This window comes from Taeniopygia guttata, chromosome 1 (assembly GCF_048771995.1).
Source record: "Taeniopygia guttata chromosome 1, bTaeGut7.mat, whole genome shotgun sequence".
Lineage (NCBI taxonomy): Eukaryota > Metazoa > Chordata > Aves > Passeriformes > Estrildidae > Taeniopygia > Taeniopygia guttata.
The window spans coordinates 28,775,458-28,792,423 of NC_133024.1; the positions used below are offsets into that span (position 1 = coordinate 28,775,458).

Here is a 16,966-nt window from a genome sequence, read left to right on the forward strand (position 1 = left end):
TTGTGAGCCCTCCCTGAAGTCTTAACACCTGAGTACTGGGCAGGAGCCAATCGTTAAGATAATATTTGAGAGAGAGTTGGGAAACTTAAGTGTGAAGACTTTACCAAGCATATTGGTGGGGAAAAAAGAAAAAAAAAAAAAAGTGTGACTGAATAAAAATTCTATTTAGAAGAATTGATAGGATTTCTCCAAAGGAGAGTCCTGCCTTATGTTTTTCTCAAGGGGTCAAAAATACTGCGGAGTGTGACTTTAAAGAGTTGCAATAAGTCACTGCCTCAGGCAGTCTCTGGGGTTTGTGGGTTCCTCTCTTCAGACCACTGGAGCCTGTGGATGTGACTGCTGCTTTCCCAAGTGCTGGTTCAGGCAGTAGTGAAGCTGTGTGTCCCAGAGAGATAAATTTGTACACACAGAGTGACTCCAGCACAGCTGGCTACACAGACTGCAACAAGCACTGCTGCCTGTAACCCCACTCACAAACAACTTCTCTTCATACCTGTTTTTTCAAAAGTTTTAAAGATAGATTTGTAATGAGTTCAGTTGTAGCCTGATTCGCTAGGATTTCATCCTGTATGCATCTGTTTTCATCCCTTAGAAGAGAAACTTTGCCTGATAGATCCCACAGTTAAGCCGTTTTACATGTTTTATTAATCTTGTTAATTGTTAATATGCTTTTAATCCAATTACTCCAATTATCCTAAAAATTTCCTTGTGCAGGTGCAATTCAGGTGCAGGCAGAATGCTGTAAGAGTTTGGCTACAAATATTAACACATCCCCCATATCAGTCCACTTAGTCACAATGAGGATTATATACCCCATTCACTCAGCTCAACTGCATCAGGCCTGTACATCAGTTGTTGCCATCTCTGAGTCTCCAGGGATTCCTTCTTCCTGGTCACTGCCTGGTGCACCTGGAGAGAAGTTCTGTCCTCTGCAGATAGTTCTGACAGGGATAAATAGCTTGCTACACCTTTTTCTGGCATAGAATTTGTTGCCCCTGTCAGTTTTTGCTGCCTTTTACTATTCCTTGCAAACTTTCTACATTCCCAGTTTTCCTGTTAGCCAGGAAAAGTAGATTGCATGATGCAGTTAAATCCCATGGGTGTATGTGTTTCCCTCCTTCTGTGCCTCACAGCATGCCTGCAGCACCTGTCAGATATTGTTGATGTTTCTGTGGAAGCAATCAGCAAGAATCCCTTTCTCAAAGACTTGGCCAAAACAGAATTTTGATGATTTTCTTGCAGTTCAATCTCCATTCCAAATAATTCCCAGAAGCTACCCCCATAGGAAAAGCATAAATTTGAGATCTTTGGACAGTTTCTAATAAGAAAATATCATAATTTTAAAAATAACTCAGTTAAAAAAATAAAAAAGAAGGTATTTAAAAATAAAATCAAAAAAGTCCACTAAGTCTTAGCAACAAGAAATTGTAAGAGAAATTTGAAAGATTTTCTTAACAGCCATGCTTATTTATCTTTTATGTACGAAATCTCAAATTTGGAAATAACCTAAACTTATGCAAACTAATCCTAAATGCAGGTTGTTCTGGTTCTGCTAGTGCAGGATTAGCATTTTATGAGCAGTGGTGTATTTCCAGAAGAAGTCAGTACAGCTCAGCAGTCTCTATCAATGCCCCAGCTCTTCAATGTCGTCATAGCCTGTATCTTCAAGAGCAGGGGATGAGGATCTCTCAGCCTCAGAGGTCCTGTTTCTGGGAATCCAGTCTGAAAACATGAAGGGAAGAACACTGAGATAGATAAATGCACATCCTGTAGGTATTACCTCTGTGTGGTTGTGCAGCTGCTGGTTGTCTCCTCCAGAAATTAGAACCGCAGATAGGAGTGGCTGTGAAAGACCTGAGAAATGCTTATGTCCCTCTGTTTTCTGCAGTGTGTATACATATCCAAGGATCAAGCTTTATGCACAATGTTAAAAGGAATATATTCATGGGCTGTCAAAAAAAAAAAAACCCCAAAAAAACAAACAAACAAAAAACCCCAACAAAAACAAACCTCTAATGTCTCTCTAGTTACTTTGAGTCCTGTATTTTCATTATTTTTCCACATCTCCAATAGGCCAGAAATATTTATCAATGCTCCAAAGAGTAGAGTTCAGATCAGCTGTTCCACAGTTGTATTAAATGCACTGATAAAGAAAAATCTGTCTTAAATGTTTGTTGTTAATTCACACTGAATTATATGGGCCTGACAAAATTTAGTGACAGGTTAAAAACTTAGCCAAATCCATTCTCCATGGATATAGAATGAGATCTAATAAGGACACTTAAGAGGCTACGGATGAAGGGAGAAAGAGTCAATTGCATAATTTGAAAAATCCATGTGGTATTTTACAGAGCACTATTTGAACCTGCATCAGATGTTGAGCCCTCTCAAGACTGTCATGTCGTTGGAAAAAAGGGAAGTATCACACTAAGATCCATAAACAGGAGGATATGCTGTAAGAGCCGGTCCTTCTGCTCTACCTGACACTAGTAAGATCTCAGTGTCATGCTGTAAAGAAATAATGTAAAGTTTTGGGTTTGAAGCAATTTTTGAAAGATATGGACCTACTGACATGGACTGAGTGGAGACACATCATGGGCAGAGTATAGTCTTCAAGGCCTAAGGAGGAAGTTGACTAATTTAGGTTGTGGTTGTGTAGAGAAACAAAATACAAAACAGAACTGAGGATAGGTATGTGAACAAACTGTTATCAGTCTTCAAGTACTTAAAAGGCTGTTACAAAGACGACTGCAACTCTCTGTCCCCATGGTCATTCTAATGAGAAGTAACAATTTTAATTTGCAGCAGTGGAAACTTAGGTTGGGTTGGCCACAGGCAAGAATTTTATGGCTGTAAGAAAACTAGAGCAGAGGATAGATTAGCTGAATGTAACAGAACAGCACTGCTCTTCTAGCCTCACCTGTCTGGGAATCCTTGTTTCTGTCACTTTCTCCAGGGATCCCAATGATTTCCTGTTCATTCTGCTCAGAAAGAGAAGCATCTCTAGGTCCAGGAGCTTCTATTGCATCATCATAACCATCTTCCAGGGCGTTTTCAGGCAGTGGAAAGGCATCTGGAACAGTACAGGTATTAACTTCCACTAGGGAAAGCAGTAGCAGATCATCCAGCAACACAGGGCTGTAATACTGACGTGTCTGTATTTAACTGAAATCCATCCCTCAGCAAATGTTAGTGTGCCCAGTTTTATTGTATATACATATGCTTACCAATAGTAAATGTATAAACAGAAAAGTAAATCAAAGCACTCCTGTTTCACTTTTTACCTAGAAATCAATATTCAATCTGAATAAGAGAAAGAGAAACTATTTAGAATAATTGTCTTCTCTATAAGCACTTCAAAACAAGTAAGGAAAAGCTTTTACTTTGTTTTTTAACTTAAAAAAATCCTTAATATAAGAAAAGCAGTAGAAAATAAAGACATGGTGTAGCAGCAGGGTATGGGATATGGGCAACTGAGGTCCAAAACTGCTTGTGCCTTTGGCAGTTGATCTCTTGGACACCAGGCAATGGCTAACAGAGGTTTTTGATCAGCTGTAGGAAAATTCAGTTCTTCTCCAAACACTTTCTCTCCCTCAACTATTTCAAAATATAAAAAAAAAAACCCACCAACAAACCAAATGTACCCCCCAGGCAAACCCCACAGCTAGGAATCTGTATTTTCTTCAGATCACTTGGATTAAGATCAGCTCAAATTTCCTCTGTTTTAAGATCAGCTCAAATTTCCTCTGTTTTAATTCTCCCCATTTGTCTCAGAAATGAAGCAACAGTTTACAAGCTTTACCATTGCAATGTCTGGGAGAAGCAGCTGTCACATTGTTGGATTCATGTGACTGGAGCTCTGAAGTGTCTGCAGAGCTACCAGCAAATATTTATTTTGGATTTCTCTTATAGAAGAGAAAAGTAGCACTTGTATATGAGATTGTATGACACTCTTCCACCACAAGAGTTACACAGAAGATTTTGCATCACAAGGAAACATCACTAGGACGTAAAATGAAAGTCTTAATCACTCATAATGCTTTGGATATTAAAAGTTACCCTGATTTGGGATCTCTTTCTTTGTACAAACCCTTTCTCACATTACCTTGAGTTGCTCCAGGACCATTTTCTTCATCACTGTCTGTTCTATAAAACTGTTCCTTTGGTTTTGAGCTCTCTGAATAAGAATCTAGGCAAATGAGAAAGAGCATGATATGAAGATTAAACTCTCCTTAAGTGCTAAAACTGCACCATGGGGAAAAGAGCAGGCTACAGTAATAACATCCAAGTCCACCATATCCTTTGACAGTCAGTATTACTTCTGCAAGGCTCACAATGGAATAACCAAGAATCCCTCAGGGGCCCCATAACACCTCTCATAGGTCATGGGAGAGGCAAGCTACAATGGGAAAAAAGCAATCCACAGGAAGAAACCTACAGGGACCCAGCTGCTGTGAGGGAGATGTAATTATTCCTTTATTTGTTCCAGCTTTAAATAATTTAAGCAAAAGGCTTTTGTTTGTTTGTTTGACCTATACTGATCTATGGTCTGTGGCTGCAGTGAGAACTGCACAATACAAACTGTCCCTAGGAAATGAATTGACAGAGTCCACTGGGCTGGAAACTCCTCAAGTCCAGGAATTTTAAATTCCCCAGTAGATTTGGGAGCTGCAAATTATCAGATTGGGATCAGGAAGGAGGATCTTTCCCTTGAGAAAAAAACAAGACACACAGACAGACCTGAGAGGAAAGTCACGCCCGGCTTTTCCCTCATCAGGTTATAATCAATCTCTTCATAGACAGCCTCGGAGAAGGGGTCATAAGATAGTCTGGAGCCTGAAAGTAAAAGGTAATGATCACTTTCACAGTCTCTGCTTATATTCAGGCTGGAGTCTTGAATAGGAGAAGTGCCTTACAGGGGTCTACATGGCCCGGTTGGTACCTAGAAAGGCACCAAGAGGTGCTGACTGAGGATAAGCACCTGTGGGCTCTTTCACTGCCAGAAAGTAAAAGAAAAATCTCAGTGTGTCAGCAGATTCAGTTCATCTCAGTCACCCATCCCCGCAGCCTCCTCAGCCAACTGAACATTTGGGACCATGTAAAGGAGGCATTTCATACCAGTCCTGGGAAACCCACCTGTCTGCTGTGTCCTGGCACGTCGGATCTGCCCAGCAAGAATGGCAAGGACCAGGCAGAGCAGGGTCCCCAGGATAATGCAGAGGACGACAGGCAGTGAAATCCTTGTACTGCCTGTGGCAGAGCGGCGGCGACGATCTGAGTGGGAACAGAGAGGAAACAGGTAGAGAATCATGCGTCCCAAAGGGCTGCTCCTGTGCAGCCCCTTGCTGTGCCCACCCTAGCAGGCTGAGGCAGGGCACTTGCTGCTCTGCTATGGGTCCTGCTCAAGCAGCTGGGGGTGGTGCAACTCAGTGTTCCTTCATGAAAAGTTGTGGGAAGTGCTTTCTGATGAGCTGAAATAAACTGCTGTTTTATCTCTTAAGTATTAGGGACATTAAATTGTCATTTGACGGGAGAAAGAAAAGAGAGAGAAAGAATTTACCTGCTCTCGTGGGTGATGCTGTTGTTTCTGTCATGCCTGCAAAAGGAAGGTGAGTCCAGGTTAAGGAAGAGGCAAGTGTGAAAAATAAGAACATCTTCATATAATTTGTGATGTTTTAGCACTCAAAATTATAAAAGGGCTAATCACTGGGAAGTACAGCTGGTATAATGCTCTCCTACCCACCTCCTTCACAGACCTGTGTAATAAAGGACCAATCACTAACCAGAGCAGTTCACAGCAGCATCTTCCTTATGATCACAGTTTTTGCCAAACAAAGGCTTGGCAGGACAGTCCCAAAGAGACAGCTCTGTTCCTTTACAGTGCACCTTCTCCAACCAGATGGGACCAGTCCCTTCTCCAAAGGCAGCCTCTCTCAGAGCAGACACAGCAGATCCACAGCCCAGCTGCCTGCATACAACATTGGCATCTGCCATGTCCCAGGCATCATCACAGATTGTTCCCCAGGAACCTTGGTGCCACATCTCCACTCTGCCTGAACATTCATGCTCTCCTCCCATCACTCGTAACTTCTCTCTGTCTGCAAAACACAGAAACCTTCTGTTTTACTGAAACAGCAGGAAGGTCCACAGGGACCAGTAAGGAAAAACAAAGAGGTAGAGGTACCTGAACAACTTGTGGAGTTTGGACACTCAGCAAATGCAGCTGGAGATGTTACCTCTTTTTTTCCTGCAGAATTTAAATAATGAAGTTTTAAATATTCTCTTAAAAAAAATACCTGAAAATTAACCATCAGGTTAATTATTTCCTGAAATATATGTATGGCCTGTTTAGTTCTTGGTGGATGGCTGTTTGGCTGTTGCTGTGAGTAATAATCTTCCTGATGGTTATGCTTTCCTTCTTCTCATGAGGCAGCTGCAATCCCTTTCAGGATATCTGAATGTCATGTAGAATTCATTTTAATTACATTGAATATATATATATGAATACAGATATTGATACCCATAAGTGTGAAATACTGTCCTAAGAGCAGGCATTAGAAATGGACCTTTAGAACCAAACTGAGTTGTACACTTGTCTATGGCTATGTGTATAGCCACACAGATATACTTCCTTACTTGCAGAAACATACACATGGCTCTAGACCTCTTGGGAAGTCTCATCCTATATCAGGTCTCACAGACTGACTGTGTATCATAGATTTTTGCATTAAAAATATGCAATGGCACCATCCTGTTAGGGAATTCCTTAGGATTTCACTGGGACACAGCACTCTGATAATCTTGTAATTTTAATACACTCATTTAATTTACTCTAGAAATAATATACACCAGATAACAAGTGTACATAAAGTAATTACTTTGATGTCCATACCTGCATGCATAGGTTAATGTACATGTCTGGCCATATACAAATACATTTCTGATTACCAGTGCAAGTAATATGGGTCTCTTCAGCTCGGTTATTGCACGACTGAGGATCCCAGGGGTCTGACTGACACTGCCAGAGCGAGCTGTGCTGCTCAATGCACTCAATGTGGTCCAGCCACGTGGGCCCAGACCCTCTGCCATATTGGAAGTCCATCGCAATTCCTCCGTCTCCGCAGCCCAGGTGTTTGCACATGGTTGCTGCGGTGAGCAGGGACATGCGGTTGGAACAGACGCTCCCCCACGTCCCGTTGTAGAAAACTTCTACACGCCCGGCACAGTCATTGCCATTCACCAGCCTCAGAGCCAGGAAATCTGCAAGTGAAGGCATAAAAATGAAAGTAGTGCCACAGACTTCTTGTGATGTTTCTTTCCTGCCTGTGTAATAACACTTTTTTTACAGTGCTAACTACCTCTATTGGTTCTACCTGTATTGGGGAGCATGGATGCTCCAGAGGCTGCACTCCCTTCAGGCTTTGTTTTCGCTCCAGCATGGGCCCTAACAGGCCCTAACCCCCTTCAAGCATCATCTGTGTTTTTTTCCACTTCTCTTTCATTTCTTCTCTCTCTTGCTGCTGCCATTCTGTCTTAAATATGCATGAGTAGAGCCACCATAAGCTACTTGGATGGCCTGATGCTGTAGTGCACAGTGGGCTGTTCCCACTGGTTTCAGAGCCAGCTGTAACTGACTGGAAGGACCACACAGCCCCTTGCAGTGGAAATCTTTACAAACTCCTCAAATTTATCCCCCAAATAGCCTACTACACCACAGACTTTTGTGTGTGTGTGTTTGTGTGTATAATATGGGCTTTTATAGATCCTTTGCATCTTGGTAGGACCAAGAAGATGTGCTGCCCAATCGTGCTTTGTCATCAAGACAGGAGGAGGCTGTCTGAGCAAGTCCCCACTATTCTCGACCCTTTTATACAACCCTCCTGTTTGAACCCACAGGCTCAGAAAAGGGTTTTCCAAACACACCTGAGCACAGGACTCCAGCATCCTCTTTGTGTTGGCAGTTGTGCTGGCCCCACGCCCTAGAGGGACATGTCCAGAGATCAGACTCAGCCCCAGTGCAATTCACGTCATCCAGCCAGATCTGCCCTGACCCTTCACCATAATGAGCAGAGACAAATGCCTCGATGGCATGCCCACATCTAAGCTGTTTGCAAACAACATTGGCATCTGATAGATCCCAGTTATCATCACAGATGGTGCCCCAGATGCCATGATGATAAAGCTCTACTCTCCCAGCACAGCGGTGTGTTCCATTCACCAGCCTCATCTGTCTGCTGCCTGTAAGAAGAAAATCCAGCTGTCAACATGCAACACAACTATAATGCACAGGTCAGCATAATGGCAATATTTTTAAAGCACTTTTAAGACATAATGTTCCTGTTATATCCCAATTCTTCTGCTATGGTTGCTTGGGCAGAAGTCCTGTGAGGCTAAAAATGCATGAGGAAAAGGCCTACTCCTGCACCAGGTGAATGTTTGAATAATTCCAATGAGAAATTGCCACCAAGAAATGTATAATCGTACCAAGTATATGCAGAGGTCACCTTATCTTAGAAAGCCAGACAACCTGTTTTCTGTCTATACTCATTTTGTTGGAGACAGATACTGTTCCTGTTACAGGTGGGTTGGAAAATCAGAGAAGAGTAGAAACAGTTGTAATATTCTGTAGAATAGCTGCAAGTATCTATAAATATAGAAATGTCACAAAATAAAAGCTGTTTAATTCTCAAGTGGCAGTAAGAATGCTTGACAATCATAGCCAAATTAGTGTTCTATGGCTTCTGTGTTCTCATAGTTCTTTTTGACTCTGGAAGATAATTCTGTAAGAAATTCAGATGAAGAAAGCATTATGTAAATTACACTTGCTTCCTTAACTATCATCAAGCTCAGACTTGTGCCATCTTAAGATCTGTGACACCACAGCACAACGTGGGCTGGAGAAATCCCAAGAAACATTCTGTACCTTTCACACAGCAACTCACCTGAACAAATCACACCAACGTCTTCAGAAACTCCCGTAGGCACTGTGTGATAATGGGAGGTGTTGCAGAGCATCACTTGAGTCTCATTTCCAGTACACTGGACACTCCTAAGGCCAACAAGACCCATGCCTCGCTCAGACTTTGGCAGGTAATAGGCTTTCTCAGCAGTTCCACACTGGAGCTGTCTGCACACCACGTGGGCATCCCTAATGTCCCAGTCGTCATCCAGGACTCTGCTCCACACACCATGGAGGGAGATCTCAACTCGCCCACCACAGCGGCTCTCACCTCCTGAGAGTCTCAGTGATTCAGCAAGACCTGGGCTCAAGAGAGTTGGGAAATACATTGACATCTCTTTATCTCACTGCAGTAGAAATACCTTGCAGGAAAGCTATGAAAGACACATTTCTGTGCTGGCAAAATATTAATTCCCACCAGTAATTAAGGAGACTGCCCCCGTTAAGACTTTGTTTGCTTTCATGCACACAAGGGCCTGCAATGGGAACCAAGAAAGACTTCCCTGCCTCAAAGATTAGATCCTGTCAGTGAGATCACCAGCACTGCTTTGGTCTGAAATTGCACCACCCATAAAAGGCCACTCCTGACTTACCTGAGCAAGTTACAGTGGCTACTTCTTTGGCTGAACAGGTTGGATTGCCCAAAGTCACTTGAACACAATCCCATAGGCAGGACTCTGTCCCTTTACAGTGAAAAGCATCTCTCCATATAGGCCCATTTCCATCCACAAAACCGTCTTCCATCTGGATTGATTTTGCATAGCCACAGTTCAGCTGATGGCAGAGAACACTGGCAGCTTGCAAATTCCAGTGGGAGTGGCAGAGTCTTCCCCACGTGTCTCCATGGCGGACCTCCACTATGCCAGAGCACTTAGTGCCATTCACCAGCCTGCCCCCTGGGCACCCTGAATGTAAGAGAAAGAGAATATTGGAGTGTTACATTTGCTCATGGGCAGGACCTGGAAGTGACTGGGAAATGGGAATGAGTTTTCCTTATCATTCAGTAGTAAAAATGACTTAACCGGGCCATACTCATGACTACAAACTTCCATACTCATAACTAGACTTCACTCAGGCCTATTTTGCTGAGAAGAATGACTAGAACTCAGGATCACATCCCATTTGCAATTTTTAAAATCAGGGCACTAGGTTTTGGGGGCTCTGGGTCAACCAATCGACCTTAATTTTTCAAACCAATATCACTGAGGGCCTACAGCTCTGCATCCTTCAACTGCTGGTCCAAGTCCTCACTTAAACCTGGGCCAGGAATTCAGTCCCTGCCTCAAGGACACGACAGGTGTAACTGTCTCCAGTCTTGTCTCATGCTATGCCTGGCTGTTCTCCCCAGGCAGATCCTACACCTCTGTTTGCTTTGACTTGTCTGGGACTGCTCATAGACTTATTACCAATACCTTCCTCTGTCCTCTCTGCAGATGCTTTGGATTGTGTCTTGGTGACAAGGACTCTGCCTGTGCTGTGCTCAGTTTCTGTGCCCAGATTATCCTGGTTTGTGCAGCAGCCCTGCTCTTGCTGTTACCTGACACTAGGAGCATTTTAGAGAGAGCAGCCTTATGGTACAGTTGAAGTGCAGCCTTGACTCCTGTTGCAGTAGCCAAAAGACAGAGCCTGACTCCACATATGCCCTCTGAATTTTGAGTCCATATTTTTACTCAAGGAAGTTTTTCAGTTCTCTTCTTAGACCTTTCCACTGCTCACCTGAGCATACCACACGAGCCTCTTTTCCAGCGGGACATTCATCCTGGCCTAGAGCACGCACGAGACAGTCTCTCAGGAGTGAGCCATTCTTCTGGCAGCTGAATGTGGCGTTCCAGACAGATCCATTTCCTTCCCCAAAGGACTGTCCACTTGGTATCAGTAGTGCAACTCCACAGTCTAGCTGCTGGCAGAGGATATTGGCGGCTGGTAAATCCCACAGGTAGTCACATAGGGCTCCCCATGTGCCTCCATGAAGAAGCTCTACTCTCCCTGAACATGTGGTATTGCCATTTGCCAGCCGGTACCCACCGTAGCCTGCAGAAAGAATAAAGGAGCTTAGCAGCTACGTTTGGGATTTTGTGCTACTGCACTGAAAACTGTAAGAGAGCTCTCTCTATCTGCAAGAAACTAGCACTCACACATGTCAGGTTATTGGAAAGCATCTTAGAACAGGATGCCAGCTATGAAAAAAAGTCACTATTGTCCATGTTGTAGCCTGCACTATATGACTAAAAGATTTTGACTCTTTAAATTCAGTGTCTCCTCTTTGCTCTGCTCTCTCCTCTTCTCCCCTCACAATACTGCTGCTTCCTTACAACATCTTCTCTTGCAGAGGCAGTTTCAGCACTGCCTCGCATGTGGGGAACTCAGGGAGCAACTGGTATCACTCTCTCCCCCAGCACCTGGCCATGTTACATTTCCTGGTAAGTAGAAACTGCAGTGGGGAAGTCTCAGCTTTCATCCATGCCCCAGAGCAAGTCTCTGAACACCCCAGGCCATAACCATCATAACCATCATGACAATAAATTAAGGGTGGCATGGATGGCACTGTGGTGTCCTACTGCCAGCCCCATGCAGTCCCTCTGTGTTCTCACATTGTTACTTTCTACCCTTACCTTGTCCTTGCATTGTACCCCTAATGAGCCCAGGATTTCAGCTCTGAGCTAAGACTCTTGCAAGGTAGAGGCAGGAGCCAAGGCCTGCTAGAAGCCTTAACTGAGGTGTTGGGCTGCCACTGGTCACAGTGTCCAAAGCAGTCTTGAAACAGACTGAAGCCCTTTGGACAGGAAATGGCCATGAGCTGCAGCCCTGTTCCAGGCTTGTGTCTGACTGTTGCCAGCAGCTCTGCCCAAGGTTTAGCTTGCCCCTTTAGAACTGTGGCCTCAGGAAAAAAGTGTTACCTTCCAGTCTCAATGAAAATCATCTAGGCCTCTGGCAACTTTTTTTTTTTTTTTTTTTTTTTTTTTTTTTTTTTTTAATAACTTGCATTTGTAACTTGTGCCTCCTTCAGCCTTTGGACATATAGTACCTCTTCCTGTTTTATAATTAACTGAAGTACTGAAGTGACAGGGATTAACCTACACACTGACACCACAGGAAATAAATTAATGTCTCAATATTCCTGCTTTTCAGCTCTGGCCATTTTTCCTTTTATTTATAAGAGAAGGATGTGTAGAACATTCTTAGGACTGTTGAATGCATATTTCTAATAGCATAAAATAAATAACAGCCCTTTTGAGATCTCTGTGTGATAGTGATTAGAACAGCCCATGTTAGATGCAGAGTTTCAGTAGAGTGAATGAGACATTGTGGGGTTGTTCTGTTATTTTCTAGTCCCTCTTGAATGGCTCAAAGCATCCAAGGATCCTGAGGACCACAGAAGTGCACAGATGCTCTGAACTGTGGGTTAACAAGAAGAAGACATATAGGACACTGGTGAATAATGTCCATCAATCCAAAGTCTCACCTGAACACACAACAGTGGCATCATGAGAGCACGTGTTAGTGTGGTGCATATTCCTGGGACAGTCTGCAAGGTGAATCTCGTTCCCTACACAGTGAAATTCTTCCTGCCAGATCAGCTCATGTCTGTCTCCAGAGTGAGTTCCTCTCAAGGTATCCACAGCCTGGCCACACTCTAACTCATTACATATAACAGAGGCAGTTTTGAAATTAATGTGTGAGAAACAGACAGTGGCCCAAGTTTCTTCTTTCTTTACTTTCAGATGTCCTGAGCAGGCAGTGTCCCCTCCAGTCAGATGCAGATCAGAAAAGCCTGAAAAAAACACAAAAACCAAGAAATCCATCATCAAGGGTTGGTTGTACTGACCTATTTTTATAAGTCCTGTACCTTAATAGGCAAGACACATTTCACTTCTCTGAGGACCACTGATACTTTTGAATGGTGACTGGGGCAATTCCTGTATAACACCAATAAAGAAAAAAGTGGTGTATGAGATTGCTTATTTCTCAGTATGTGAAAATACAAAATCCTTGGGAAAGAAGGAAGGAAGCTTTGAACATCTGCCAATGACTGCGAAGTAGCAATTCCCAAATAGATAAACAGACAAATACTAATTTTACTGGTCTGTGTCCTTGAGATTTCATTATTTCAATAAATAGGAAGCTGAAGCACCCCAGGAAGAGGAAACAGGAAATGCTTCACCCAGTTTCAGAAAATGCTAAAAAGACAGTCTGGAGATCTACAGGCTGGCCAGCCTCACTTAGGTACTTGAAAAATGTATATAGTGAGACTTGCAGAAACTCATTTGTGGGCACAAGGATATAAATGGGAAGAGTCAACATGGTTTTATCAAGCATATATCATAGCTGTGGGACTGTAATGCTTTCTCTGATTAAAATAGATTTATGGATGAGGGGACAGCAGCACATGTCATTTACCTCACATTTAGCTCTGCCATTAACACTATCTTGCACAATATTCTTATGTCCAAGAACTAGGATGTTACTGTCTGGCTGGAAGGACAACATGATTAAGCAGCTGATGGAATGGTCAGGCTCAGTCATTAGTGAGCTGGACTCTACCTGAAGACTGTCAGCAAATGGAATATCACTTGTTGAGTGTTTCCAGGGGCCTGTTCTGCTCAGTGTCTTATCTTCATGGAGGTAGTGATGGAGTACACTCTTATGATTTTGGAGGGGTGAGGACATCACCACAAGGGCAGAGCTGCCATTCAGAGAGATCCAGACAGGCTAGACTAATGGGCTGACAGGAACCTTACAAAAATAAAAAAACTACAAATGTAAAGTCCTGAAGCTGGGAAGGAAAAACTTCTTGCAGTGGTTCTTTTTCCAAAGAGTAAAACCATGCACATCTTGGATAGGAAGCAGCCATGAAACAGGAACTGGTCTTTTTTTTTTGCCATTGCAGACTGTCCTGTCTTAGCCTACCTGAAGATCTGGAGAAGGTCAGTTGTATGACATAACATTGCATTTTCTTACTTCTCTACCTACATCTGCTTTTCTAGCCCCTATTCCTTGTCAAAGACAAGTTTAGTACTGCTCTCCTGTTGCCTGGGAGAGCTGTGGTAGAAACAAATAATGTTTGGGGTTTTTTTCCTGTTCTATGTAATTTAATATGCTCATATGATGTCATTGCTGTGCCCAGGCTTGCACTCACAGTAAGCAGAAGACTAAATGCTGGAACCACTTACTTTGGATGAGCAGAGGGAGTACTTGGCTTTATCCAACTAGGACAAAGTTTGATCCCAGGCTCATATCTTTTTTCTCTTATACAAGACTGGATCACTTCTTACCTGAGCAGATCACTCCAATATCAAAGTAGTGAGGGCAGGTAAAAGAACCCCATCCTGTATGTGAGCAGTTCCAAAGAGCAGATTCATCACCACGGCAATCAACTCGGTACAACCATGTTGGTCCAGTTCCTTGTCCAAAAGGAGCTCGATTTAGAGCCTTAACAGCAAATCCACATTGTAGTTGCTTACAGACAACCTCAGCATCCTTTATGGTCCAGTCGCCATCACACACGGTTCCCCACTGCTCCTCATGTTTTACTTCCACTCTCCCAGAGCAGGGTCCAGTTCCATTTGACAGCCTCAATTCATCAGTGCCTTCAGACAGAGCAAGAATATAGAAAGGACAGAGCTTAATCATGATTGTCATTGCAGATGTTAATGAGATCATTACTTCTCTTAATTTACTCTTTACATCAGACCTGTTTGGTTCACCTTTCTAAACAGTCCAACTTAAAGGGCGTTTGTGGGGTTTTTTTTTGTTTTTTTGGTTTTTCTTTTTTGCAAGGAGTTATGTCAGTATTTACAAGTTTGAGCTAACTGCACTGCTAAAATGTAAATTATTTCTAATGACAGGCAAACTTTCTCTTTTACTGACTTACCAGGGCTGGGAAATGCCGAGTAATGTCCCTGCTTTGTGATTCACAAAGTCTGCCACAATAAACACAGGCAACTGGAGTGGGTGAGGGGACTGCCTGTTAGTGTGTGATTGCTACAGTAAATCAAACTTCATTATCCTGTGAGTTAATTGTCCTGAAAGCCAAGTTTGTGTGTCTTTGGGAGTGAGGTAGCTGGAGGAGTTGGCTACCAGAGGGATCAAACTACTGGAGAGGTGATAAAGTCAGGGGATCTACTTGAAGACTCAGGTCAAAGTTGGTTTTCTGTGCTGCAAAGGCACATTGCTGGTTCATGTCCAATTTGTCCCCACCATTATCCCCAAATCCTTCTCCATGGGGCTGCTCTCAAGCCATTCATCCTCCAGTCCATGATAATCCTGATGGTTGTTCTGAGCCAGGTACAGCACCTTGCACTTGGCCTTGTTGAACTTCATGGGGTGAGGCTCATTTTTCAAGCCTGTCAAGATTCCTCTGGATAGCATTCCTTCCTTCAGTGTCTACACCACTGAGCTTGGTGTCCTCTGGAAACTTGCCAAGGGTGAACTCAATCCCACTACCAATATCAATAGTAAGGATTTTGAACAGTTCCCATCCCCTGAGGGACACCAACTTGTTACTGATCTCTATTTGGACATTGAGCCATTGACTATAACTCTTTGGATGCATCAATCCAGTCAATTTCTTATCCATTGAATAGTCCATCCAACAAACTTACATATGCCCAATTTAATGACAAGGCTGTTGTGTGGGACCATGTCAAAGGCCTTAGAGAAGTTAAGATAGATAATTGCAAGGCCACTTGCTGTTTATGTTTGTGTCAAATGAGTCACATGTCACATGTTTTCATCTGTGTGGGCAGCCAGGTACAGCCGCGGTGTGTGTGGGTGTGTATTTGTATGTGGGTATTACATAAGTGTGACTGTTTTGAACTAAAAGTTAGCCATGCTACCAGCTGGATCAAAGGCACTGCTGTTTGAAGCATGAAAGAGGATGCTCATGAAATGGGTGGAAAATCAAATAGTAAAAAACTACATGCAGGACTCTTGCATTCCCAGATTAAGGACAGACTACAAGCTAAATGTGCAAAGGAAACAGGAAGAAGTTGGCCACTACGTCTGAGTTTGGTCTTCAGTTTGATCAGGTTTGTATTTCAGCATGTTATGGAACAGATAAATCCCTGAAGAGGGCTGGCAACTTCTTTTGGGCTTGGGGGATTATTTGGATTGACCACATAGCTTAAGGAGGTTTACAGGAGTTGCATAAGAAGCCTAATAACTTTGGTCACAAATTTTTAGTGTTTCAAGACCTGGCACACCATGGAATAGTAAAGCAAACATTTGTAGAAGAGGTTCGATCCAAATGTCAATATCCTGAGTGCACTAAGAATCCTTAATGACCTTGGCCTTCCCTTCCTAGGTTTTACACATGCATGCTCTGCCCATAGGCCCATTTCAGCACAGACCTGGACCTTCTCTCACTGCCTGTGTTATGTGGGAGGTGCATCTGTGTTCCACGCTGGCAGAGCCATGCCTGGCCATGGGCCCTGTTGATCTGCACTCACAGCCACAGGGACCAGGTGCCAAGAGAAACCTGAAGTATTCATCCAGACCCAGCACTGGGCTCTGATGTGGATGGAAAGCAGTGCAGCTTTGCAAATCTTGCAAATAGCCCAGGAAGATCATCTCCTGTCATTGATGGCTTTTGATAAGCAACAAAAGATAATTTGCATTAAGAGCCTTGAGTTTTCCTGTAAGATTTTTTAAAAACAATCTATGTAAAATATCACCCTCCCCTCTTCCTCAAAAGAGAGAAGCGTTTCCACATGTCACACATCTTGCTGTCGTCTGACATTGTGAAATGAGAATATTTAATTTTTCTTTGCATTTGGAAACAAATCTAATTCTTCTCTCTACTCACTGCAAGTGTGTCAGTCTTAACCCATGAGCTGGTGCTAATGCAGCCATTTCTTTCCAAAACTAACCATTGTTTCATTTCTTATTGCAGAGTAAAATGCTAGCAGTAGTCAATTGGAAGACAATTTTGCCTCCATCTTCATATGGTCTGTAACTGCTTCATCACACACAGACAATGTGTCTTTGACACATCATCACCTCTCATAC

At 43.1% G+C, this 16,966-nt stretch overlaps 1 protein-coding gene across 1 annotated transcript; it reads right to left on the reverse strand.

Annotated features, from left to right (window-relative positions):
* Positions 1 to 2,861: 2,861 nt before the first annotated feature.
* Positions 2,862 to 16,966, reverse strand: LOC100226962 (antigen WC1.1). The gene is made up of 14 exons (XM_072927431.1): positions 14,233 to 16,966; positions 12,423 to 12,731; positions 10,676 to 10,990; positions 9,553 to 9,864; positions 8,943 to 9,260; positions 7,924 to 8,238; positions 6,949 to 7,260; positions 6,185 to 6,247; positions 5,784 to 6,098; positions 5,561 to 5,596; positions 5,137 to 5,274; positions 4,741 to 4,836; positions 4,106 to 4,189; positions 2,862 to 3,073 (listed from the first exon to the last, which is right to left on the reverse strand). Exons 1-14 carry the CDS (start codon positions 14,618 to 14,620, stop codon positions 2,862 to 2,864), a joined length of 3,213 nt encoding a protein of 1,070 aa, XP_072783532.1. The 5' UTR covers positions 14,621 to 16,966.

Excerpts from the sequence above, each read along its gene's own strand:
- LOC100226962 (XM_072927431.1), bottom strand. The coding sequence starts at position 14,620 with ATGATCTCATTAACATCTGCAATGACAATCATGATTAAGCTCTGTCCT. Across the intron at positions 9,261-9,552 it reads AGCCACTGTAACTTGCTCAG|GTCTTGCTGAATCACTGAGA; the intron begins GTAAGTCAGGAG and ends TCTTGAGCCCAG. Across the intron at positions 5,597-5,783 it reads TGCTGCTGTGAACTGCTCTG|GCATGACAGAAACAACAGCA; the intron begins GTTAGTGATTGG and ends TTCCTTTTGCAG.